Source organism: Archocentrus centrarchus (assembly GCF_007364275.1).
Source record: "Archocentrus centrarchus isolate MPI-CPG fArcCen1 chromosome 18 unlocalized genomic scaffold, fArcCen1 scaffold_23_ctg1, whole genome shotgun sequence".
Taxonomy (NCBI): domain Eukaryota; kingdom Metazoa; phylum Chordata; class Actinopteri; order Cichliformes; family Cichlidae; genus Archocentrus; species Archocentrus centrarchus.
The window spans coordinates 941,207-968,937 of NW_022060145.1; the positions used below are offsets into that span (position 1 = coordinate 941,207).

General features: G+C 44.6%; 1 protein-coding gene across 1 annotated transcript; it reads right to left on the reverse strand.

Moving 5' to 3' along the window:
* Positions 1–23,713: 23,713 nt before the first annotated feature.
* On the reverse strand, positions 23,714–24,306 carry LOC115775023 (C-C motif chemokine 13-like). Its single transcript, XM_030722471.1, has 2 exons — positions 24,113–24,306; positions 23,714–23,807 (listed from the first exon to the last, which is right to left on the reverse strand). The coding sequence occupies exons 1-2, from the start codon at positions 24,286–24,288 to the stop codon at positions 23,714–23,716; spliced, it is 270 nt and encodes an 89-aa protein (XP_030578331.1). The 5' UTR covers positions 24,289–24,306.
* Positions 24,307–27,731: the final 3,425 nt, after the last annotated feature.

A 27,731-nucleotide genomic window follows, 5' to 3' on the forward strand; every position in this document is an offset into this window, starting at 1 on the left:
ATGGCAGACAAAATATGGCTTCATAAACCTCAAGTTACTAAATTGTGAAGGGAAAAAATGCATAATCTTGACCTAAAAAACATCAGCAGTTGTTACTAGTTCAGCAGTGAAATAGAGGCTTTAACTATTTTTGTTTCATTTTGTGTAATTCTATGCTTTTAAATCTAAAACCCCTGCAGTGGGATTTTCACCACAAAACAAACAAAAATAAAATAAAACTGTTATGGACAGTCTTTAGTGAAAACGTAGATACTTTTAGGGTCAGAGGTCATACTCACAACACCATTGTTTGTTGACCTTACATGCAGCTCACTGCAGACTTGTCATCTTTGGTCGTCTAACTGAAATCAGGGCGTGTCCCCCCTGAGGCCTCGTGGGGATTTATAAGAGAATAGTTAGTGTTGGAGGAAGCATTAAACAAATTATACTCTTGAAACCACAAAATTCTGGTCCCTGTAGGGGTGGCCTTACAACAGTAGTTGAGTCATACTACTGAATATAGCATAACTGAAATTAAAACATCACAATCAATTGTTTTCTGCCTGCGAGTTCTTTGACCTTTGACCTGCTAACGTGTTCCGGCTCTTCACTGAGACCCTGTGACTGAGCGTGCTTAAGGCCTACCACTCCCCATGTCAAAGAGGTCTCCTGTTGATGAACTTATATATATAAAGGCTCCAGCCCAGCTTTCAGCCTTACCAGCAAACCGCTGCGTTTCCCTCGGTAACGCTTACGCCGAAAAGGCGCTGGGACGCGGTAAAGGAAAGCTGGGATTGCTGATAAGAGCGGGGGAAGAGTTTTATGCCCACTATGGTCAAACTTGTATAAAGGTTTGGCAGAACTTCTAATGTCTAGTAACATTTGACGATCGTACACCAATAAAGCACTGGCCATTGTGAGCAGCAAGCACCAAAAAACACACAGACAGACGGCCAGCCAAGCACACCGGCGCCATCTTGTCTCATGTTGTTGAAATAATTAAGAAAACAGTTTCATAGAACAATCGAGTGGTCACATGTATTTTCTCTTATCACTGTTAGTATTTTACTTATCATGATGACACGATGACTGCCTCCCCTGACTCGTCACGCCCCACACTCCATCCATCGGATTTAAATGGAGGCGCCGCTCTTTGTTTACCCGTTGCCATGGTGACGCCATTGATGATGGCTTTCTTTCCTTACTGATCTCAGAGTTGATCAACTCAGAGTCTGTTTTTAAACTGAGTTTGTCGAACCTGCTTCCTGGAATAGGCCCCATCAGCTCACTAAAACCAACTCACTAAACTAAAACGAACATAACCGTATGTTTGTAGGAGTCTATATTTGTATGTTTACAGCTGTGAAGCTAACGGATCGCTATCGTAACAGCTAGCTAGCTAGCGAGGACCGCGTTCCCCCACTTCAAAGTTTTGACGTGACTGAAAACTATCAAGTGCTTCTTCGCGTGCGCGCGCGCTAGTGGCTTTGTTTATTTTGGTTTTTTCATGCGCGTGCGCGTGTATTCATTCGCGCGCGTTCGATTGTGACGTCAGAGGTCAAAGCCGCCGTAAGCCTTTGATTTTACACCGACGTTACGCTTGGCTCAAACCAAGGCTTTACACATCCCCGCGACTCTCAGTCTTTATTAAAAGCCCGGCGTGAGTCCGTTTGGAATCAGATTTCGACACTCGAGCTTGTGAAGCAACAATGTCCACAATAACAGCCGAAGGTGAAATTCGAGTTGTGGTAACAGCAGATGAGCTTTTACCAGTGATTAAAAGCTCATTGGAAAAGCTCACTCAATTACAGTGGGGCATGATCAAAAATGGTGCTTTGGACTCAGAGGTTCAAGCAACTCTGGTTGATATGATTGTTGAAATGATTCAGATCGCTTCAGCCAGCATCATCAAACGTGCTTTCCCTAATATTCAAAGTCCAGAGGAAATAACCTCAGCTGCAGGGAAAATAAAACCATCACTTGGAGACTCCATCTCAGCAGGCATTTCCAGCGCGCTCAAAGTGGTAAAAGAGACATGTGAGAGCGCTCAAAATTTGACCCGGATGATTGAGGAGGAGATCTCGGAGAAGATCAAGTCATTCGTCAGTCTGCTCTCCAAAAGCAAAGATATGCCGTCAGACCCAGCTGTTTACATCAACGGGAAAACGAGCTGCATAAAAAAACTGCATTGCATGGTTTCAGATGCTGCCTCATGCCTAAGACAGTATGCAGGCCAGCTGCAGTTCTGCTGCAGGAGAAGGGGAGAGGATTCAGGCCCCAGCGATTCCAGTGATGAAAGCATCACATCCACCATCTCAGTGGAATCAGCCACCATTGAGGTTCGTGAGATTCTCTCAAGATGGTGTCACAAGTTGAGAAAAACTGTGGGACAAGCTGGAAAAATCCAAGGTCCAATCCCAGTAGAAAAAGCTGCAGAAGAAATTGTCAAAATCATCTTTGACAACCTGGATTCAGATTCTGACTCACCTTGCTCACCCAAACTTGGATTTGATGTGAAGTTAATTATCAATCAGCTGAGAGATTTCTTCACCTCACATTTCCCATCCAGAGCATGTGCCAGGGAAAAATTGTACAAACAACAGTTTTACGCATTTGTCGAAAAGCAATTTGCAAAACTGAAAACAGAGCTGAAAAAAGCTTTGAAAAAAAGCAAAAATTTCTTGGTTGTTCTGTCAAACATGGCCAAATGCCAGGATAAGAGACCGGCCTCCCCTGAGAGTATTGACATCAGCATCTCAGGATCAATGCCAGGAACTCCTCCTCCTGAGTCTTCCTCATCTTCAAGAGAAATGCCAACCCCGAAGTCTTCTTCAGCTGACTTTAATGCCATCATGTCAAAGATTACTAAATTGTATACCCTACGGGCAAAGCAGCAAGGACATTGCATTACTTTTATTACCATGGAAAACATTAAAAACAACCCGGAAGTCAGGGATTTTTCAAGGGAACTGACAAACAAAATCTTTGACCTTGTAATGGTCAATGACGTTGATAAAATACCAGTGCCTGCGATGGGGAGATCCCTCTCAGACTCCGTGATCTCCAGGACTCCACGTTCAGCAAGCAGCTCAGGGCGTCCGTTTTCTGACGAAGTCCTCTATGTTCTTATAGAAGACTCTGTAGAAAAGTTCCTGCAGAAGGTTCTACTCTGGCTGGAGAACGAAAACATAGAGCAAACCATACAGAGTGACCAAGCCTCCGGGGCTGCAGAAGAAATCCAGAAATTTATTGCAACAGCCCAGACCCAAACAGAAAGAAAAGACACAAAGTCTGATGGATCTGCAGAATCTCCTTCAAGTCCCAAAAGCAAAGCCAAGACCCGTTGGAGGACAGCGAAGACAGCAAAGCAGAACGTGTCTAAAGAGGGAAGCTTTGTTACATCCCATTATCCCATCATCCTATCAAGGCCTAGCAACACATCTCCAGAAGACAGTTCTTTGAGAAGAGCCTGTCACTCGGAGCCAACATCAAGCCCTAGCAATACAGCTCCAGAAGACAGTTCTTTGAGGAGAGCCTGTCACTCAGAACCAAAATTAAGTCTGCCCTCTCGTCCTAAGCCTACGATATTTCACATCAGCCATCAGACACTGGCATCATATTTTGATGCTGAGAAAATATCCAGGGACCTGTCTGCATTTATACTTATCCAGATAGCCACAAAATCCACAAACCAATGGCTTCTCTGTCGTTCAGATGCAGACGTCATCATCAAGCATTTGGCTGGTTTGTTGTACCCTCAAATCAGAAGGGAACAGTCTGCCAGAAATCTCAATGACGCCATGTATCAATTCACCAGATCCATGACTAAAGGCCTCATCAAAGAGTTTGGGTCCCCGGAGAAGGTGTTGAAGGCTGCTACGGCAGGTGATTCATCTTTTGATGAAGCTGTCCTGAAGCAGGTGAAACTCAATCTCAATATCATCCTCGGTCCTCCTCCAAAGAAGTCCAAAGTTTCCAGATTCTTTTCAGCAGTGAAAAAAGCTTTGGTTAAGCCCTTTAGAAGCTGCTATATTTAAGGGCAGCGATGATTAAATATAACAAAAACTAGATTCAATTTTAGTGCCAATGTTACCGTCATCCCGTCTCCTTTTTGAGTCCTCCCCAACCGGTCGCTGCAGATGGCCGCCCCTCCCTGAGCCTGGTTCTGCCGGAGGTTTCTTCTTCCTTTCCAAAGGGAGTTGTTCCTCCCCACTGTCGCCGAGTGCTTGCTCACAGGGGATCATTTGATTGTTGGGATTTCTCTGCAGTGCTGTAGCGTCTTTACCCCACAGGAGAAAACACCTTAAGGAGACGGAGTCTTTTAATTTGGCGCTTTGTAGTCTTGATTTGAACTGAATCTTAAAACATCTGATTTGGCATCAAATCAAGTCAGCTGAAGTACAGCATTGGTACTGTATTCACTTCTATTTTAAAATTTGGGATCAAATAAAATAAAATTAAAAAAAATTCTCTTTTGTATTTTTTTTTCCTGTGTTGTCAAATATGAAGAAAGTGTTGCATATGTGCATTAGTCATTGGTTCCTGTATTTTAATGAATTACAGCATTAAAAACAGACTGTTGTGATTTTGCTCTTTAATCATAAACTATTTAATTTGGCATCCAAAAAAAAAAAAAAATCCAAATTCAGAACACATTCTCAGTTTGGTTTTTTCTGTGTTGTCACATATAAAGTGTTGCATGTTACTTATCAAACTGAGCTATTTTTAATGCGTAAATCTGACATACAGTGCTTCCATTTATTAGACAACCTGTCATAGAAACAATAAAACAAATATTTTAGAAATCTCTCAGAAACTTGTTTAAAGCTAAAAATGACCTTGATATTTTTCAGACAAATAAATTCATGTTTTTCTACCCAAATGTGAGCTGTCAGAAACTGATCAGACCATTAAAACGAAATCCAAAAAAATTTTTAAATCCACTAAAAAAATTTTAAAAATTGAAAAACAAAAACTATTTCTTCTCTTCAGGAATGCACGTGAATAACTGTAATGTGGATTCTTAATCAAAACATAATGAGTTTCACAATGTTTGCCAGGTTCATGGATAACAATTATATTTTAGCATTAGAATATAGCTGTGGAGTAACCATTACAGAAAATTAAAAATTCTATATATTTTGGTAATTACTGTTAATTTAGGGTAAATTTGTTAAGCACTGTGCATGAGTTGAACATGAGCAAAATCTGGTCTCAGAAACATTCTGCAGTTCAAAAAGTCAAACACCCTCCAAACCATGTCGGTCTGTGCAGTCATATTTATATTATTTAAAATGGTTTGAAATTTAAATAAATGAGAACGATATACAAAATATGACTGACGGTTCTGAGCTTTGCATCTTAAAATATTACTTATACATTTCTCTGTGCCACTTAACGCCACTGCTGTCCACAGTAGAACACAAAACGTGGGCGCCTGGGTGGCTTAGTGGGGAAGCCGGTGACCAATACACACGCCGTGTTGCGGTTCGCAACGGTTCGTCCCGGCCCGCGCCGATTTGCCCGCGCGTCTTCCCCTGTATCTTTCCCCCATTTCCTGTCTCTCTCCACTGTCACAAAAAAACCGCTGTGGCCAAAAAAGAAAAAAAAAGAAAAGAAAACAACAAAACGGGATTAAAAACACTCACAAAAAAAATAAAAAATCCTGTTTACAAAATAATCCACATTTCAAAAGCTGCTGGGGAGACGTGAAAACATTCAAGTTATAACGTCTCAATTTCAGCTCCATCTTCGTTGGTTAAAAAAAAAAAAAGGTGAAAAATGCTTCTTATTCTTTTTGGAGTCAGCTTCTGTAGAAATTAAGGTTCACCACCAGGGGCACCACCTGTCTTCAGATTTGTACTGGTTTGTCTGAGTGTACTGAGAATACTTTCTTACAGTAACGACCATGTTTACATGAACTCACTGCACCGTCATGTGATGTAAAAAGTATTATATGAAGCCGTAGTTTACGTGACATCTCTCCAACAGCATCACGAGTGTTATAGCATAAAGTCACAGCTGTTTTCTCAATCTGGCTCTTGACAGATTTAATTCATTTTGGAAGGTTTTAAATGACTTTTAAATAAAAAGCATCTTTAAAATGCTGCAGGAAAAGAAAAAACAGCAACTAAAACCTCAGATGTGCTTCATAGGAAGCTCTGACGGCTTCAGCTCGTTCATTTTCCATAATGATGGTGTTTCTATGTAAGCTGCAGGAAAATACGAGAGCAAAAGATGGAGAAACGACATCAAACATAAAAACATAAAAAAAATCCCCAGTGTGACGTGAAGCTGGGCGTTACCGGACTGACTCGTGACCTGTATTATCCAGGGGTCAAAGGACTGAGAACGGGTCAAATAACAACAGATTTAATTCATTTCTTTTAATCACTTTTATCAGTTTTGAACAAAGTGCCCACATGTGCCTGAGAACTGAAACTGTTTTTACAGGGATATAATCAAAGAAAATCTGCAGTTATTCTGAAGTCCTGAATGGGGCTTGTGAGGGGAGAGGGGGAAGTCTCAGCTGAGGTAGGTGAGGACGACGGACTGGATGGGTATGGGGCTATTATTGTAGCAAAAGTTCTGTGTGTCCGTAAACGAATCCACGTGTGTGTATCGCGATCTGTCCGTAACTGGAGCCACGTGTGTAGAGATTGTGTGGTGCGTAAGTGGATCTGTCTGTATCTGGATCCACGTGTGTAGAGATTGTGTGTGCGTAAATGGATCTGTCTGTATCTGGATCCACGTGTGTAGAGATTTGTGTGTGTGCGTAAGTGGATCTGTCTGTATCTGGATCCACGTGTGTAGAGATTGTGTGTGTGCGTAAGTGGATCTGTCTGTATCTGGATCCACGGTGTAGAGATTTGTGTGTGCGTAAGTGGATCTGTCTGTATCTGGATCCACGTGGTAGAGATTTGTGTGTGCGTAGTGGATCTGTCTGTATCTGGATCCACGTTGTGTAGAGATTTGTGTGTGCGTAGTGGATCTGTCTGTATCTGGATCCACGTATTGTGTAGAGATTTGTGTGTTGCGTAAGTGGATCTGTCTGTATCTGGATCCACGTGTGTAGAGATTTGTGTGTGCGTAAGTTGATCTGTCTGATCTGGATCCACGTGTGTAGAGATTTGTGTGTGTGCGTAAGTGGATCTGTCTGTAATCTGGATCCACGTGTGTAGAGATTTGTGTGTGCGTAAGTGGATCTGTCTGTATCTGGATCCACGTGTGTAGAGTTTTGTGTGTGCGTAAGTGGATCTGTCTGTATCTGGATCCACGTGTGTAGAGATTGTGTGTGTGCGTAAGGGATCTGTCTGTATCGGATCCACGTGTGTAGAGATTTGTGTGTTGTGCGTAAGTGGATCTGCTGTATCTGGATCCACGTGTGTAGAGATTTGTGTGTGCGTAAGTGGATCTGTCCTTGTATCTGGATCCACGTGTGTAGAGATTTGTGTGTGCGTAAGTGGGATCTGTCTGTATCTGGATCCACGTGTGTCGAGATTTGTGTGTGCGTAAGTGGATCTGTCTGTTCTGGATCCACGTGTGTAGAGATTTGTGTGTGCCTAATGGATCTGTCTGTATCTGGATCCACGTGTGTAGAGATTGTGTGTGCGTAAGTGGATCTGTCTGTACTGGATCCACGTGGTAGAGAGTTGTGGTGTGCGTAAAGTGGGATCTGTCGTATCTGGATCCACGTGTGTAGAGATTTGTGTGTGCTAAGTGGATCTGTCTGTATCTGGATCCACGTGTGTAGAGATTTGTGTGTGTGCGTAAGTGGATCTGTCTGTATCTGGATCCCGTGTGATAGAGATGGTGTGTGTGCGTAAGTGGATCTGTCTGTATCTGGATCCACGTGTGTAGAGATTTGTGTGTGCGTAAGTGGATCTGTCTGTATCTGGATCCACGTGTGTAGAGATTTGTGTGTGCCTAAGTGGATCTGTCTGTATCTGGATCCACGTGTGTGTATCGCGATCTGTATTTGGAATCGGTGTGTCTGTAATCAGATTTGTAAATGTGCAAAGAAATCTGCAGCGCAGATATATGGTTGCAAAGTCTTAAAGTTTTTCTCAAGTCACTGAAACATGTACCTCAGGCCGCCAAGCTTTACAATTGGCTCTTTTTACACACGTGACTTTTGCTACACTTCTGCCGCCGCAGAATCTGTGACAGATTTGTGCGTAATCGGGGCTCCTGAGCTACAGCTGAACACAGCCTCCCTGAATAAGGGCAACAAATAAAGCTGTTTTCATTTCTTGCCCTTTTTCCAGCAAAGCTCTGGAAAATACACACAGACATGCTGAGGGCTCATGGGGAGTAAAACACAGCCTGGGAACTAACACACCTAAACTAAATTAGGGTAACAAGCCAAGAGAAGTAAACTCAACTGAAGCTAGAGAGCAAAACTAAATTAACTCCAAATGAAACATTACTATAAATAACAAAACTCTACCTGCAAAAGTAATGAAACTCAGGAATACACAAAAAGCTAACTGAAGAGAGGATAAATAAAACTAGAAAGTCCACAACTCAAAAACATTGGATCCTGTTATTCTCTTCCACGCATGGGGGCGTATCCCATTTTGACCTCAGGACTTCCGGGTTCCCGTATACTATGCCAGCCACTTGGTTATGGCGTTCCATGTATGCCCTGCCTGCTAGTATCTTGCACCCTGCTGTATGTGCTGGATTGTCTCAGGGGCATCTCTGCACAGCCTGCACCTGGGGTCTTGCCTGGTGTGGTAGACCCAGCCTCTATCCATCTTGTGCTCAGAACTTGTTCCTGTGCTGTCCTTCAGTCCAGCCATTGGTAGGATTTTTAAATGTCTGCCACTTCCTCTGTCTGCTGGTGTAAACATGCCGTGCGGGGGCTGGTCCTTCCATGATGGTTCCTGTTGTCCTCTTCTTTCTCAGGGGTGGCTGTGGCTCAGGAAGTAGAGCAAGACCATCTACTAATTGTAAGGTTGGTGGTTTGATCCCTGGCTACTCCCGTCTGCATGCCAAAGTATCCTTGGCAAGATATTGAACCCCGAGTTGCTCCCAATGTATTCATCAGAGTGTGAATGTGTGCACAAATGTTAGACATAAAGTACTTAGATGTAGAAAAAAGTGTAAGTGTGTGTGTGTGTGTGTGTGTGTTGTGTGTGTGTGTGTGTGTGTGTGTGTGTGTGTGTGTGTGTGTGTGTGTGTGTGTGTGTGTGTGTGTGTGTGTGTGAGAGAGCTTTAGATTTCATGTACTGATTTGGGTGCGTTACATTTATTCTGTTTTTAAACCAAGTGGGGAAGTGGGACCCAGATCAGAGCAGCTTCCACCTTCAGTGAGGAGGTGAAACAGGTGAACAGTGTTTTAGTTTACTATCACAACTAAATTCATTTCCAAATCAGGTGAGTGGGCTGCTTATTATATCTTATTATTAGTTTGTAATTGTTATACTTTGTCACCCCAAATTTCAACAGTTTCTATAATTCCTTTTACATGTTTATATGAGTGAGTCTGATCATTGCAGGACTTCATGTTTGTGGATTGCCTGTTGAAGGGTGTAAGATTTTGCTTTGTTTCCTAGAAAGCACAGATACAGTCTATCACAAAGTGAGTACACCCCTCACGTCTGCATGTATTTAAGTGTATCTTTTCATGGGACAACACTGACAAAATGACACTTTGACACAATGAAAAGTAGTCTGTGTGCAGCTTATATGCTGACATGGCATGAAACAAGACAAAGAGTTTGTGCAGCATGCTTTATAAAATATTTCACATAGTAAAAATTAGTCTACATAAAGAAGAAAATTTATCACTTTGGTGATTTAAATGTGATAATGACAGAAGCAGTAGACACAGCTGGGCCAGATGTTTGTCTTGACTTCATTTACCCTTTGATGATATGCTTTATATGTTATTTTTCTTTTAGTTCAGTGTGCTATCAGTGAAGAGAATTTAAGAGCAAGTTATTAGTGTCTTATTGTAGTTTAAGACATGGTTGAATTCTCTCTAAAAAAAAAACAGTCTTTGATGAGGTGATGGCTCTAAGAAGGATTGAGGAAGAGGACTTGATACTCCTGAAAGGAATGAACGTCTCAGACAAAAGGAGTTTGCAGAATGCCACTGTGGAGGAAGGTGAGAACACAAGACAGGCTGGATCATCCTATCATAGCATAACTCCTTAAGTATCTAGGCCCTGTCCAAAGAGCTTTTAAACACGCCTAAATATCCTTCTGGCCCACTGAAGTTTGAAAGCTTTTTTAATTGCTGTTAGAGGACCATTGTGGTATATTCAGGTTTGCTGAAAAAAAAAAAATGTGTGTATTTACCTTTCCAAATAAAACGATCACAAAGAGCCATTAAATTTTAACAACATTAATACAAAAGTCAACACGAGTCACAGTAGGAGTCAAACGTCAAGACAAAACTATTAATTCTGTTTGGCTAAACAGGGACAGAGTTCTTACTGCTGAACAGCAGCAGAAGTCTGACCACTAAACTCAGACAGACTTATAGCAAGACAACTGGGGGCACCTGCATTAGCTCACATTCACAGACATCTGCCATGTTAATTCTTGAGAGATAAAAATCATCACATCTTTAGCTCTGCATTATGTCAATCATCTATTATAGACATTTCTTTAGTTCTTCATCCTCTTCCTCTGAATGGTCAGCATACGGTGGATTCCAGTCTGGGTCGGTGCCTTTCAGCTGAAAGACACTCCAGCAAAGTTAGACATGAAGTGAGCAACATTCAAGATCACATAATGGCTGCACAAAAACCGGCTGACAGCATCATCTGAAGAGTTCATTACATGTTCCTGTATGCCGCTGTACTGCACTTCCAGTCTGCCACTGCTCATACAGTAACAGATGATGTGTGTTAAAGACATGTCAAAGGACACATCAGTACCCCTCAAATATTTTAAAATAACTTCATCATTGTGTTTGTGGGTTTCTTGGTTGAGCCATTTCTTATTTAACCAGAAAATCAACAGGACATCGTGATCAGAATGTCTCATTCACCAAACACATACTGAGATGGAGCTGCATTTTGTATCATTTTATTTCTTTCTAAGTATACAGAGGCAAAATTACAAATGTGTGATTATCCACATATTTATGGACTTAACTGTAACATATAATATCTTTTAAAACCAGTGGTGAGCAACGCAATGAGGCTGAAAAGACAGTTTGACAATGGTCAATATACAGGACTGTGCAATACAAGAGTTATAGATCAACACTGACTGACTGCTTGGTCGTTTCCTGTGATAAAACATTTTTAATATCTCTCACAAACAAAATGTAGACTCAAAACAGAACACACAAAAGGAGCAGGTAGTTTATTGACTTAAAGTGAGACTTACTTCATTGATGTGCAATCAGTAACAGGCTCAGCAACAGGCAAGCATTCATTAAAACCCAACTAGTCCAAATGGCAGAAACCAGTAGAGTTGCTTCCTCTTGCTCAGTGTCAGCTGAGCAAGAGGAAGGACAAAGGATAGATATGTCACCCAACCCAGAATCAGCATGTGGACCAGCAGGTCTATTATACACAATGCTGTGATACTGAGTTGGGTCATGAGCAATTTTTAATTAATTAATTTATTTTTTGAATTTTTGGCCACAGCGGCTTTTATCGGCAGTAGAGACATACAGGAAACCGGGGAAAGATACAGGGGAAGACACGCAAGTAAATTCGCAACAGGCCGGGATTCAAACTTGCACGGCCCGGACTGCAACGCGGCATATGTATGTGGTTGCTGGCTTTAACCACTAAGCCACCCAGGTACCCTGGATATATCTTTTTTTAAAGTAATGTGCACAAGTGTGGTATAATCCAATTGATTATATGATATTATCTGATAAAGCAAAACAAGATGTAAGGGCAAGAAGGCTGCTGCTTTAAAAAAGAGTTCTCATCCACAGTTTTCATGATGTTCTTGACCCAGAACAGAGACGAATCCACACAGACTTGATGAGACTTTTTGGTAACCAAACTGAAACAAAGAGGTGGAAAAGCTGCCGTCATTATCATTAACTAACAATCTGCTTCTTTTCATTTTTTCAAATAAAAAGTAAGAATAACTGATAGCTACAAAACAACAATATCCATAGTGTTAATTTAAGAGATAAAAATAAGAGAACAGGTATGAGTTCAAATAGAAAGTAAGAAATTTAGAGTATTTCCTGATGATGTGTAAAATTTAAATGTGTAAATGTCCAAGAGCTGTCCAGTTACAATGGTAACTGGACAATAGTATTTTTCATTACACTCATTTGAGACAAGAAAATAGACCCAGATTTCTACACTTACATGACTGCAGCCTTTGAACAGTGGTAAGCAGTCAGGGAATATGATCTGATTAAGTTTTTGGCAATTCTTCTTGGATAGAACATGTGGCAGCAGCTGACTGGACCAACTACATCTGAGGAAAGAGCATTAGCATATGTATCATTAGACTTACTCAAAAAGTAACACCTCTGTTTAATGACAAAATTCAAGGTAATCTCACTCTTGCAGTCAACTGTAAACAACAAAGCAGCTCCCAGGATGCAGTGCAACCATGAGTGGTCCTCATGATCATCTAATATTCCTCAGGAGTTGATGGTGATAAAGATAAAAGATAACCCCATCTCATTAAGGCTGATCTGACTGCAACTGCAACTATGAGTTCAAATAAATGAATATGTTGCTTAAATGAAGGTATTCCTATGCCTTCTTATACAATTTTATTCTTTTTCAATTCAATTCAATTTTATTTATATAATGCTAAATCACAACAGTCACCTTAAGACACATTACATTGTAAGCAGTGGCGGTTTCTGATATGGGCGACATGGGCAGCCGCCCAGGGCGGCATTTCATCTAGGGCGGCATGACCGCCCCCCTTCCCCCAATGCATTGCGATCGCCGCAGCAGCGCCTACCGCACTACTCCACTTGTGGGGTAATGGGCGCCCTCTGCCTGCTGTGTATTGCATGTAGCTTTCTGCAATGGTCAGACAGGTTGTAACAGAAGGAAAGGGGCAGGCGGGGGATTCTCTGTCTCGCTGTCACTGCTTCACTAGATCGTCACACACACACACAGCGCTGCCCCGCCCCCTTCTCCTCTCAGCCTGGGGTGCGAGTCAAGTGAAGCAGTGATGGCGTGAGAGTGAGACAGTCAGCCGGGTTCATTCATTCATGCCTGTACAGTTTTGGCCTGGTTACAGCCAACAGTAACTGCTGAATTATAAATAAAGGCAACTCACCCAAAGCTCTGTATATTTACCTCCGCCAAGGAGGTTATGTTTTCGGTTGCGTTGTTTGTTTGTCTGTTTGTCTGTCTGTTTGTCAGCAGAATTACTCCAAAAGTTATGAACGGATGTCACTGAAATTTTGTGGAGCGGTTGGAAATGACAAGAGGAAGCAGTGATTAAATTTTGGTGGCGATCCAAATCACGATCTGGATCCAGGAATTTTTTTAAGGATTCTTCAGTATTGCGGGATACAGGCAGAGCCTTCCCCTTTAAGAGACACCACCCACTTTTCTCTGCCCCGTGGGTGTGTATGCGGGCTAGCGTGGGAGACAAGCGCGAGGGAAAAAGTGTGTTCGGTGGCGGTGGAAAAAGGAATAAAAGTTCTGTTGCTAAAATCCTTCGACTTGCTGCATTTCTCCGCCTTGCTAAAGGTGACCCACATGGATGAGCAAGTTAGTTACCAGCCACGAGCCAAGCGAAGTAGAGACCAGAGGTCTCCCTACTACGGTTAGGAGCCGCGATCTGATCGAGGTAACACACTATTGCGGGATAGGGGGTTATTGTTGTCTGGGAAAGATGAAAGATTATTTCAAAGTATTGTAGCGATTCTCTTAGTTAGAGAGCGTGTTGATGTTGTGGGATTTCGGACTGTTCGGGAGGTTCGTGAAGGCAGCATGGAGAGAGAGAAAAGACCGAGAGCTTGCCTGTGTGTGTGTTGCTGTTCCGCTGTTGGAGTTGTGGTTGGCGTGGCTGTGGCCTACAGCAGCCGTTTTGCTGTTAATAAAGACGACCTTTGTTGTGAATATCGCCGACTTTGGAAGTGTGTTTACAACGTTACATTGGTGTCAGAAGTCAAACTGCCAACCGTCGGCTAGCCCTGCTTCGGCTGCCTCAGTTGACAGCCTGCGCTAACTATGGCAGCGCAGCGAGATGTGGCCGGGGCCCGCCCGAAGATCAAGAGAGAGGCTATGGACAGTGACTTTGGGGGCACGCTGGGTCCTGAGGGAGCGGACAGTGCCGGAGAGCGTTTAGCCCGCCTCAGACGGACTGCCAGAGGCCTGGCAGCCGCCGCTGGCTTTAGCCCGTCGACTGCAGGAATATACTCGGGCGCGGAGACGCCCGCCCCGAACAGCACGGGGCCCGTGCTTGGCGATAGTGGCGCCCGGCCCTGCCAGGCAAATGTGAAAACCCCCAAGTACTCCGGTAAGGCTGACTGGGAGGCCTTCCATGCTCAATTTGAACTGTTAGCGCATGCTGCGGCCTGGTCCACAGACACTAAAGCACTCCAGCTAGCCTTGTGCCTCACTGACGACGCTTTGGCATGCCTGCTGCTGCTTAGCCCAGCTGAGAGGGGTGACTACAGGGCTCTGGTTGGTGCTCTGCAGCGGTGGTTTGGGCAGTGTGGCCAGCCTGCTGTCCTGCGGTCCGAACTGACGAGTAGACGGAGACAACCGGGTGAGCCGCTTCGCGCTTTGGCTAATGACATTGAGATGCTAGCGAAGAAAGCATATGCCCACATGCCCATCGACGTGCAGAACGAGCTGGCCAGAGACCAGTTCATCCGCGCCATTATCCCTGGTGAGCTGCGCATCCAGACTCAACTTTCCCACCCCCGCAATCTGCACGAGGCCCTGGAGATGGCCTTGGAGAGGGAGGCCGTGGTGGCTTCTGCGGGGTGCGACCATAGCGAGTATGACCCGGTGGTGAGGGCTGCGGTGCCGGAGGCCCCGGGCCAGGGGGTGCCAGCTTGGGCGGCCGAATTGACCGAACTGGTTCGAGGCGTGTCTCTACAATCTTCACCCCGCGGTGCTCGTCCTCGCCGAGACCCTCCTGTTTGCTGGACGTGCGGACAGCTGGGCCACATCAGCGTGCGATGCCCGGACCGTGCCGGTGTTCAGGGAAACGCCTCAGGGCCTGCGTAGGCGGGACGGCGCAGGCCCCCTCTTCTGTGTCCCAATCTGCCGGGGCGCCGGTGGACAGAGCCCCACGGTACCGCCGGGGGTGCGGGGCTCAGCTCCCCCCAGAAGCAGCCGACAGCACAGAGTCCGCGAGGGTGGTGGGCTGGACGCGTGCAGGGGATTTTTGTCACATCCCCATCACCCTGGCAGGGGCTCCGTACACAGCTCTGGTCGACACTGGCTCCACTGCGACCTTGATGAGACCTGACGTGGTGCCGGTAGGAACACAGTTGGAACCAACTACAGTAAAACTGCGTACAGTGACTGGTGAGTTAGCCCCGATGTTGGGAAAAGGACTGGTCCCTATTCAGGTGGGGGGCCTGGGAGTGAACTTGGAGGTGTGGGTGGCAGCGGTGCAGGACGTTTGCATATTAGGCCTGGACTTTCTGCGGGCCTCACAGAGTGTCTTAGACCTGGGGAATAACACGCTGACCTTTCCAGGGGGCCCCATGGTTGACCTGGTGCGCCCCGCACAGGCCCCGAACCTGCACCCGCCAAAGTCGAGAGCAGCGGGGGTGCACCATGAGGCACACCTTCCGCCCCCGATCTACCCCCCTGCACCCCTGTCCCCTGATCCCGATTTAGCCACCGTAGTGGGTTCTCCTGCCTCAGACCAGCACACTGTAATGGGGGAGGGGGATAGACTGGCAGTAGTGAGGGACATATGGACACGTAGCTGCCAAGATTTAGATCATCCACAGCGGGAGGAGCTGTGGCAGGTGCTGCTGGAGTTCAAGGACATTTTTGCTCTGTCAGAAGACGAGGTAGGCTTGACTCACCTCCTGCAGCACGACATTGACACGGGAGATGCACGGCCTGTGAAGTCACGCCCTCGCCGCCTCCCCCTGGCGCATCAGGCTGCGGCTGATAGTGCGATCGGGGAGATGCTCAGGGCTGGCGTCATTGAACCCTCCGACAGCCCCTGGGCCTCGGGGGTTGTGATGGTTAAAAAGAAGAAGAGCCCCAAAATGAGATTCTGTGTCGATTTTAGGCCATTGAACAGTGTGACTAAGAAAGACTCATACCCGCTGCCCCGCATCGATGAGTGCTTGGATTTGGTTTCCGGCTCTTCCTGGTTCTCCTCGCTGGACCTGCGTAGCGGGTATTGGCAAGTGCCCCTCAGCCCCGCAGCCAGACCAAAGACTGCTTTCAGCACAGGCAGGGGGCTGTGGCAATTCCGTGTTCTCTGCTTCGGCCTATGCAATGCGCCGGCCACGGTTGAAAGGTTGATGGAAAAGGTGCTGGCCGATATCCCCCGACAGGAATGTTTGGTCTACTTGGACGACATCCTGGTCCACGGAAGTTCCTTCGAGGCAGCTCTGGCATCCCTGCGGCAGATTCTACAGCGGATAGCGGCAGCGGGCCTGAAACTCCACCCTGATAAGTGCTGCTTTATGAGGAAAGAGCTGGAGTTCCTGGGACACAAAATCGGGGGTGAGGGTATCAGTACGCTGGAGGAGAAAGTGCAGGCGGTGAAGGACTGGCCAACCCCCACAAACTTGAAGGACTTAAAGAGCTTCCTTGGTCTGGCGTCCTACTACAGGCGGTTTGTAAGGGGGTTCTCCTGTATTGCTGCGCCCCTGTTCCGCCTGCAGAAAAAAGATAGTGACTTTGACTGGTCAGCAGGATGTGAACAGGCTTTTGAGCGGCTGAAAAACGCCCTAACAGAATCTCCCACCCTCGCCACCCCGGACCCCAGTCTGCCGTTTATTCTAGACACAGATGCCAGCGATGTCGGAATGGGGGCAGTGTTGAGCCAGGTGGGGCCAGCGGGGGAGAGAGTGGTGGCGTACTTCAGCAGAACCTTTAATAAGGCTGAACGACGCTACTGTGTGACGCGAAGGGAGCTCCTGGCCATAGTACGGGCAATAAGTCACTTCAGGTACTACCTTTGTGGCCTGCCCTTCACTGTCCGGTCAGACCATTCAGCCTTGCAGTGGCTAATGGCGTTTAAGGAGCCAGAGGGGCAGATTGCACGCTGGCTGGAGGAATTAGCGCCATACGTCTTCGAAGTGAAGTACCGAGCGGGGGCTCACCACGCCAACGCAGATGCCATGTCCCGCCGCCCCTGTGCTCCAGCTGGTTGCCGGTACTGCGAAAAGCGGGAAGCCCGGGAGGAGGAGCTCCGGGCTGGGGGAGAGCATGATTCCGGGTGTAGCGGAGGTGAGCTGGCCTGCAGAGTGGCACAGGTGATTGACCCGCTCGAGTGGAGAGCGCAACAGGAGCAGGATGTTGACCTCCGGCCAGTGCTACAATGGGTGGAGTCTGGTCAAAGACCGCAGTGGAGTGGAGTGGCTGGATACTCACCTGCAACTAAAGGACTGTTTGTGAAATTTTCAGCTCTCCGAGTAAAGGACGGAGTGCTGCAGAGAGCCTGGAAGGAGCCAGCTACGGGGGAGGAGAGGTGGCAGGTGGTGGTCCCCAGGGCCCTGAGGGAGGCAGTTTTGAAGGCCTCCCACGGAACCGCCGGGGTGGGGCATTTTGGAGTTTCCAAAACCCTTCGGCGGCTCCGGCAGAGTTTCTACTGGGGGCAGCTCAGGAGGGATGTTGAGGACTTTTGCCGCCGGTGTGACCTCTGTGCAGCGCACAAGGGTCCCTCAGACCAGTCCCGGGCCCAGCTACAGCAGTTAGCAGTGGGAGCCCCGATGGAGAGAGTAGCAGTGGACGTGATGGGGCCTTTTCCACGCACAGACAGAGGAAACCGTTATGTCTTAGTTGCCATGGACTACTTCACAAAATGGCCGGAGGCATATGCCATACCCGACCAGGAGGCGGAGACGGTGGTCGACAGGCTGGTGGAGGGCATGTTTGCCAGGTTCGGGATGGCAGAAACCATTCACAGTGACCAGGGAAGGAACTTTGAGTCGGCTGTTTTCTCTGTCATGTGTGAGCGCTTAGGGATGCGAAAGACCCGGACGACACCGTTACACCCGCAGAGTGATGGGCTCGTCGAGCGCTTCAACAGGACCCTGGCGAAACAGCTGGCCATCCTCACTGCAGAGCACCAGCGTGATTGGGACATGCATCTCCCCCTTGTTTTGGCGTATAGGTCCGCTGTGCAGGATTCCACCTTGTGTACGCCTGCCCTGCTCATGCTGGGGCGAGAGCTACGGACGCCAGCGGAGATGGCACTGGGGAGGCCTCCGGACGCTCCGGTAGTCGTACCGGGTCCGGAATACGCCAGGAGACTGCAGGACCGGCTGGAGTCGGCCCATGCTTTTGCCCGTGATCAGCTGGAGAAAGCGGGAATGAGACAGAAAAGGAATTATGACTTGAGGGTAACAGGGAAAGACTTCAGGGCCGGTGACCTTGTGTGGGTGTACAGCCCGAGGAGGAAGAAAGGCCGGTGCCCTAAGCTGGACTGCCACTGGGTGGGGCCTTGTGTAGTGGTAGAGAAGCTGGGGGAAGTGGTGTACAGGGTTCAGCTGCCGACTAGGGGGAGACGAGTGGCCCTTCATAGAGACAGGCTGGCTCCATATAAGGGTGATGTGCGCCCAGTCCAGTCAACCCCCCTGAGAAATGAAACAGCCACAGCCCCAGACTCACTGACTGTGCCCCCTTCTACTGCCCCACAGCTTCCTCCACTTTTGCACCCCATCCTAGATCAAAAGCAGGGTGCTGCAGGACAGCAGACACAGCCCCAAGTGTCGTCTACAAGGGGGCTGCAGAGGCAGAGAAGACCCCCAGGTCACCTCAGAGACTTTGTACGGGATCCCTCGGGGCGAGGGATTTTGTGAGGGGGGGCAATGTAGCGATTCTCTTAGTTAGAGAGCGTGTTGATGTTGTGGGATTTCGGACTGTTCGGGAGGTTCGTGAAGGCAGCATGGAGAGAGAGAAAAGACCGAGAGCTTGCCTGTGTGTGTGTTGCTGTTCCGCTGTTGGAGTTGTGGTTGGCGTGGCTGTGGCCTACAGCAGCCGTTTTGCTGTTAATAAAGACGACCTTTGTTGTGAATATCGCCGACTTTGGAAGTGTGTTTACAACGTTACAGTATTTAGATACACGTATTACAGCGTCAGTGACCCTATGGCCTTGGCGGAGGTTTGCGCTCTCTGAGTGCTTCTAGTTAAATATATATCACACCTGGTGCTATTAACATGAGTTTCAATGGAGGTTTTGTTGTGTTGGGCTGGTCACTGTCAGTCAGATCTGACAACCCTGTGGATGGGTGGTGGTTATAACCTATTCAGCTTCAGTGCAAATTACGGCAGATGGAAAGGAAAAGGTCAAAGCCATCAGGTGTGCAGTTTAGGAAAAAGAGAAAAGAACAGGAGAAATAAGCAAAGATGAAGGTAAGCAGAAGCTGTGTAATATTTCAGTTTCTTCCATGTTTTTTCAAATAAAATTTAAAAGAAATTCTGAGTGTGCCTGTGATGGTGGGGAGACCTTCTGTTAAAACCTGTCTGTCAGACCATGGCAGAAAGCTACATGCACCACACAGCAGGTGCTCATTACCCCCCAAGTGGAGTAGTGCGGTAGGCGCTGCTGCGCGATTGCTATGGGGGGTTGGGGTGGGGGTGGGAGGGCGCCGGCAGGGATGCTCGCCCAGGGCGCCAAACAGGCTAGGACCGCCACTGATTGTAAGGTAAAGACCCAACAATCAAAATGATCCCCTATGAGCAAGCATTTGGTGACAGTGGGAAGGAAAAACTCCCTTTTAACAGGAAGAAACCTCCAGCAGAACCAGGCTCAGGGAGGGGCAGTCATCTGCTGTAATTGGTTGGGGTCGAGGAGAGAGACAGAACAAAATACATGCTGTGGAAGAGAGCCAGAGATTAATAACTAATGATTAAATACAGAGTGGGGTATAAACAGAGTAAAACGAGGTGAATGAAAAGAAACACTCAATGCATTATGGCAACCGCCCCAGCAGCCTAGGCCTATAGAGTATAACTAAGGGATGGTTCAGGTTCACCTGATTCAGCCCTGATCCAGCCATCCCTCTCCATTTATATGAATAAAGTGGAGTCTATTAGATAAATATGATTCATACCACTGCAGTGCAGTACCTTTAATACCTATGGCATGCACTAATCTCTGTAATAAAATGTTATGGTCAAAAGCATCAAAAAGCTGCACTGAGTTCTAGCAGGACAAGCACAGATATGAGTCCACTGTCACAGGCAATAAGATGATCATAACGCTTTTAGCTGCAACCATATTAAGTGGTCTCAGAGCAAGTATAGAACATAAAAAACAGTTAACACCAGTGAGGTCAGCTTACTTACAAACATGCTAGTTGATTTAGAACCAATCCTGAAGTAATGAAAATATTAGTATGAGCATTCATGTGCAATGATTACTGATTAGTGCAGGCACGAGAGACTTTATAAGCCATCCATCCATAGTTTCAGACACAGAAAGTGAGCAAAGCCACGTTGATGGCCCTACTCATTGTGGCCTATGCACCACACGTGCCCCCCTTGAGGCCCTACAGTACGTGTGTGAATGATGTATTGTATGGGGAGTGGGTGGTGACAGAAGGACCAGGAGACATAAGACTGGGATGTAGAGGACTGCCCCCAGAAGGAGAGAGCCAGCTATCTAACTGGCTTAGTAAGGGCCCCACAGGGCAGGGAAGAGCAGGCCCAGGGCCTACAGTGACAGCACCCCAGAACAATGCCACATCCGAGACCATCATCAACCGCCCTCAGTGGGGAAGGCAGTTTAGTTAGTGTGTGCAGATATGCCCGTCTGCACACCAAGCCCTAACACCAGTCAACCACAGATACTACACATGCACACACAAACAAGGTGACAAGACAAACCGGTCTGCGATCTGCAATCTATTGACATCTAGTGGTGAGAATTTACACACTGTACCTTCAAATTTTCTATTTCAATATAGGAAATAGGTATTATTTAAAGATGCACTTATTTATAGTAATATCCAGAACACAAATCTGAAAAATAGTTGAAGCCAACTTTAAAATTTTATCTCAATTAATCTGTGCTAATGTGCATAAATGTCCAAAAGACATAATATAATAATAAATATCATAATATAAAAATTTATGTCTATTTCAAGCATTGTTTTCCCCAGTAGTCTGAAACAAAATAGTCCAAAATCTCAAAATTAATCAGAATATGAAAACAAACATGTTTTGCCTTTTTTAGGTGGTGTCCTCTTCATATTTGATGAAGGTGTAGAGGTGATTTTGACTGACTGCTCAGTTATTTCAGATGGAGGTGTAGAGGTGGTGTCAACTGAGTGTGCAGTTGAGGTCCACATCATGTCAGATGGAGGCTGAATACAAAATTCATCAGAACTCTCTGAGCTTCTTCTCCACACAGCCACTGAAAATCAACACAGTCCAGATGAAGTATACAAGCAATACTAGTACGAAGGATTTAATAGTTGATATGAACACATCACATTTAAAGTCTATAAGGAGAATTGGAGCTTCTCCTGCATTCCAGCATGCAGACTGGAGGAACCTGGGACCATGGACTTTCTTAATACTGGATGACTTGCTCCACTTTCAGAGCCATAAGCATTACAGTGTTTATAATTAACTTTTTAAGTAATAATACTAATACTACTACGAATATTAATACTAATAATATACATTTTCTTAATAACATATTCAGCCATGTTGGGACTGGACCCTAGCCTAGCAGGAGCTGGGGTACACTCTGGACAGCTCGCCGTGCCATTAATGGAGCCTCAGAAATATTGCAATTTCAAGTTTAACCTGGTGATGGCAGTGTTTTTATTTTTTGTTTTTTTTTTTTCCACTTCTACACTGCCAAAAGCCAGTCACAGTTATACAGACGTGTGTGTCTTCACCTTGTTGTTACATGATGTTGTGATGAGTAACAAATTTAGTACAGAACAACTCCAGTTGTGAAGTTGTTCTGGAGTTTAGGACAGAACAACTCATTTAGTTTGTACAAATGAAAATTTACCTTCTGATCAAAGGCTCTGAAGATGAAGTCTGGCAGCCATCAGCGCTACCCCTCACTTGGTAACAAAGGATCAAACACTCAAACACAAATGATCATACACTTAGCTGACATCACTGTTGATATCACATTCACAAGATTTTCAGAAAACCTGACCTCTGACCTTGACCTGATTGCTACTTTTGAGCCAGATTTTGTTGTAATTTTTAAACTGGTCTTGACCCAAAGTTTTTCTTGGCTGTTATTTCAGTCCAGTCCTTGTACCTGACCATTTCCAGAGGAAGGTTTTCTTGTTTGTTAAGTCACTTAACACTGACCTATGAATCATTCAAGCATACAAAAAGTGCCTAACTCAAGGGATGAACCAACATTGTGTCTATATACAATAGACAACTTATCAAAAAAACATTTTTAAATGATATCTTTAGGCACTTTGTCGTAATAACAAATTGTATTTTATAACTGCTGATTCCCAAAGAATGTATGAGACAAAACGTGGTATATCTTGTTGTGGTGTGCAGGGTGTTGTTAAAAAAAATGAGGAAACTGGACACATGCAAACCAAAAAAATTTTAAAAAGCATGCCTAAACAACTGTATAGCAGGAGTCTATCCCAGCTGACATAGGGCGAGAGGCAGGGTACACCCTGTACAGGTCGCCAGCCTGTCGCAGGGCCAACACAGAGAGACAGACAACCATTCACACTCACATTCACACCAATGGGCAATTTAGGGGATCAAATAACCTAACCCCAGAAACAGGGCAGCACGGTGCCATGGTGCTTAGCACTACTGCCTCACAGCTAAAATGGCATCTAGAAGGTCTGAGTTTGATTCCACCTTGGCCCGGGCCTCTTTGTGTGGAGTTTGCATGTTCTCCCCGCATCTGTGTGGGTTTCCTCCTACAGCCCAAATACTGGGGTTACAACTGGTGGAGTGACCCAGGTATTTAAACCCTAATGGGGGTCGTCCCCCAGAAGTGGTTGTTGACCCACTATTTGATGTACATAATCACGTGAGTTGTGAAAAAAGGGATGGGTCATCTATCTATCAAGTGTCCTAATGAGTTCACCTGGAGAAAGGCCTGACCAGAAAATTATTATAGAATTGATTATTTTTAATTCCAAATGCAATTACAATTCTAACTCTTTTAGTCAGAGCTCAGAAGGTGAGCTGAACATTTGTTGCTATAGTTTTATTTCTTAGTTTGGCAGATCTTCTTTTAAAGTAATGTGTACAAATGTGGTAAAATCCATTCAGATAAACTGTGTTTAAATTAATTGTACTTTAGAGAAATGTCCTGTATTCAATGCACTTCAGAACAACCATAAAATGTGTTATTAATTTAGACTGACTGACTCGACTGTCTTCTAGCTTAGAAGGAATTAAGAGATGAAACAAAGTTTTCACACTCTTTGCTGTATTTGTGTGATGTTTATTCTGAGGATAAAATACACAATACAAAGCATCAGAGAGACATTACAAAATCAAAGGGCATGACTGTGGATTACTTCAGGCTCACTCGAAAGCTAAACTTTGAAGCAGTTGTAACAGAGTTGCACTTATCACAAAAATCAGATACAAAAATCAGTTGCATGCATTTTATATGATAATGAGGAACAAGATGTAAGGATGAACAGACTACTGCTTTAAAAAGAGTTCTTGTCCACAATTTTCATGATGTTCTTGACCCAGGAGAGAGACGGATCCGCACAGATTTGACGAGAATTTTTGAGAGCCAAACTGAAACAAAGCAGGTGGAAAAGCTGCTGTCATTATCATAACTAGCAATCTGTTCATTTTTTTTTTAATTAAAAAAGTATGATTAACCAAAACAGCAATATCTAAAATAAAATATACAAAAAAAGTAAAATTATGAGATTTGGAGTATTTTTCTGAATGTCATAATAAACATAAAAAATGCTTAAATGTCCAAGAGCTGTCCAGTTATAATGTAATACTGAATATTTTTTAATATACTCATTTCAGCCATTGAATTAAACATTTTGGCAAGGAAAAAAAAAGAAAAAAACAGTTTTGACACTTACATGACTGCAGCCTTTGGACACCGGGGATCAGTCAGGTTATATGATCTGATGAGGTTTTTGTTAATTCTTCTTGGATAGAACACAAAGCAGCAGTTGTCTGGACCATTTGCACCTGAGAAAAGATCATTAGCATATGTACCATTAGGCTTACTCAAAAAGTAACACCTCTGTTTCATGACAAAATTCAAGATAATCTCATTTTTGCAGTCAGCTGTAAATAACAAAACAGCTCTCAGGAGTTGATGATGATAAAGATAAAAGATAAAGATGCAGGAAAGGACTTCTGAATAAAAGGTGGTGTGGTGTTACATTTATCAACATCAAAAATAACAAATGCATAATAATAAATAAAAACCTGGTATCACTGGTGCAAAGGGGGAGGGCAGTTGTGGTTTCAAAGGTGCTGAAAATACCTCTGACAGAACTTTCCACTCAGATTGAGAGGGACCTAAGTTACTGAAAATGCTGCACAGCCAATTTCTACAGCCAGCAAAAATTCTAAAAACTCGTAAGTCAGAAAATGACGTGGAGGATTTTCAAGCCTGAACGGCCTGTTTAAGGTCATGACAAAGCATCTCAATTAGATTTAAGTCCAAACTATGACTAGGCCACTCCAAAATCTCAATTTTGTCCTGCTGCATAATCTAAGTTTGCCTGAGCTTCAGGACATGAACAGATGGGTGGATATTCTTCTTCAGGATTTTCTGTCAGAGAGTAGAATTCACAGTTCCATCAGTTACAGTCAGCCATCCAAGCAGCCCCAGACCATTGCAGTACCGCCACCATGTTTGACTGTTGGAACAGTATGATGTTACTTTTATGAAATGTTGTGTTAGTTTTATGTCAGATCTTGGAGTAATTTTGGTAAGTTCACCACTGTTCCAAGTTTTGTCTATTTGTGGATAATGACTGTCACCGTGGTGCGTTGGAGTCCCAAAGCCTCAGAAATTTGTCCAGACTGACAGAAGTCAAAGATTTTGTTTCTCAGCTGTTTCTTTAGATCATGGCACGATGTGTTGCTTTTTGAGATCTTTTAGCCTAATTCACTTTGTCATACAGGCTCTATTTAAGTGATTTCTTTTAATTCAACAGGCCTGCCAGTAATCAGGCTAGGAAATTAAACTTAGCCCCCCACCCCCAAAATGTGGTTAATCCAAAGAGGCTAGGGGCAATTACTTTTTCACAAAGGGCCAGGTTTGTTTGGATAGATTTTTTCCCAATCATTATTTAAAAACTGCATTTTGTATTTAGTCTGCTTAGGAAAGGGGCACTGTACATAAATGCAGTCTAATTAAAGTGAGGAAGGAAGACTGGAAATGCAGACTGTAAGTTAATAGACTTATCACACCCCATATCATTAAGGCTGATCTGACTGCAACTGCAACTAAGAGTTCAATTCAATGAATATGTTTCTTAAATGAAGGTAGTTCTATGCCTTGTTGTTGTCATGATCCTGGGCCTTATGCCCAGCATTTTGTGTTTTCCTTCTCATGATTTGGTGTTATGGTGTTTCTTAGTTTATTCATTTAGTGTCTCAGTTGTTTTATGGTCTTTATTTGGTACTTATTCATAGTGTTCCCTTTGTGGTACCCCTGTGTTTGTTTTGTTCCTTTTCATGTCTCTGGTCTTCTGTGTATTGTGGTGTTTACTTTCTGTGTAGTGTCAAGTCTGCATTTCTGTCTTCGCCTAGTTGTTTCCTCTTTTATTTTGTCAGTTCTTGTCCCTTGTGCTATGTGTTTAGTTTTACTTCCCCTTCTTGTTTGTGTAATTAGTTTCAGCTGTGCCCTCACCTGTCGCCCATTCCTTAATTACCTTGTGTATTTATAGTCTCAGTCTTCCCATTGTCCTTTGTTGGATTGTTGTTGTTTTGTGGCTGTGTCTGCTCTCTGGCTCCCCGTTTCCAGGATATTTCTAGTTTGTTCCCAGTTTAGGTTATCTCATCTGTTTGCCTCTTCTTTTGGTTCCTGTTGCCACTGCACTCCTACTCAAATAAAGATTTACCTCTCATCACTCTTACCTGCCGTCTCCTGTGTCCTGCTATTGGGTCCTCACCTCCATACACAGCCGTACAGCCCGGTCACGCACCATGACAGTTATACAGTCTTATTCTTTTTCAATTCAATTTATTTAATTTATATTGTGCTAAATCACAACAGTCACATCAAGGCACATTATATTGTAAGGTAAAGATCCAACAATAATTACAGAAAAGACCCAACAGTCAAAATGACCCGCTATGAGCAAGTACAGTGTGAAGGAAAAACTCCCTTTTAACAGGAGGAAACCTCCAGCTTTCTTACAAACATACTAGTTGATTTAGAAGCAATCCTGAGGTAATAAAAATATTAATATGAGCATTCATGTGCAATGATTACTGATTAGTGCTGGTACGAGAGACTTTATGAATTGTCCATTCATTGTTTCAGACACAGAAAGTAAAAACTGCAGCGCATGCACTCACTATTTCCAGAACTATGTACTGAGTGTTGTTTCACTTGAATGTGAGCAGCTGCAGATCTTGTGTAAGAAACCATCTCTGAGGGTGTCAGGTCCAGTACAGGAGAATGAGCCACCATTGTCTCATCCAGGTCTCCTAACAGTTGGAATACAGAACAACACTGTTTAGCTGTACAGAAAGAAAATAATGCAAGTTAGACTTGCTTACAAACATCAATAAGTAACAAGGTTTAAGTTACCTGATATGTAGAGTCTTTACCTTACAATATAATGTCCCTTGAGGCAACTGTTTGTTGTGATTTGACGCTATATAAATTGAATTGAACTGAACTGAACTGATTTAGGGCAATGTTACTACTTTTTGCTTGCAGAAAGACAAAAACTGCTCCAAAAACTATAGACCCTCCTACACAGAGGCCAATGGGATATTCCAGGAAAAGGTAGGTAGGTAGTTCAATTCAGTTTTATTTATATAGCACCAAGCAGTCATCTCAAGGCACTTTATATTGTAAGTAAAAACTATACAATAAGAGAGAGAAAACCCCCTATGAGCAGCACTTGGCATCAGTGGGAAGGAAAAACTCCCTTTTAACAGGAAGAAACCTCCAGCAGAACCAGGCTCAGGGAGGGGCAGTCATCTGCTGTGACTGGTTGGGTGAGGGGAGAGAGACAGGACAAAAAGATATACTGGGTTTCTAGTAAACTCCCCCCCCCCCCTTCCCATTTGTGAGAAAGCAATTAAAGCCAACTTAAAAATTTTATCTCAATTAATTTGTGCTAATGTGCATAAATGTCCAATGTGTCTGTGTAGATTCTCAGTTATCCAGGTCATAGTAGTCTCTGGAGCTTGAAAAAGGCGACTGGACTTCTTTTTGTTTCTTGAAGACGTTTCACCTCTCATCCGAAAGGCTTCTTCAGTTCTCAACCAAATGGTGGAGAGACCCAGGTATTTAAACCCCTGTGGGCGTAGTCCCCTGGAGGTGGTTATGACCCTCTATTGATCATGTGCTTGAACACATGTGCCCAGTTGTTTGCTTCCTGCAACAACTTGAAAAGGAAAAAGCCATTGACCGCCCCACTTACTACCGCCTGTACCCTGGAGAAGCCACTCCATGCATTTATGGACTCCCAAAGATCCACAAAGAAGGAGTCCCACTTCGAC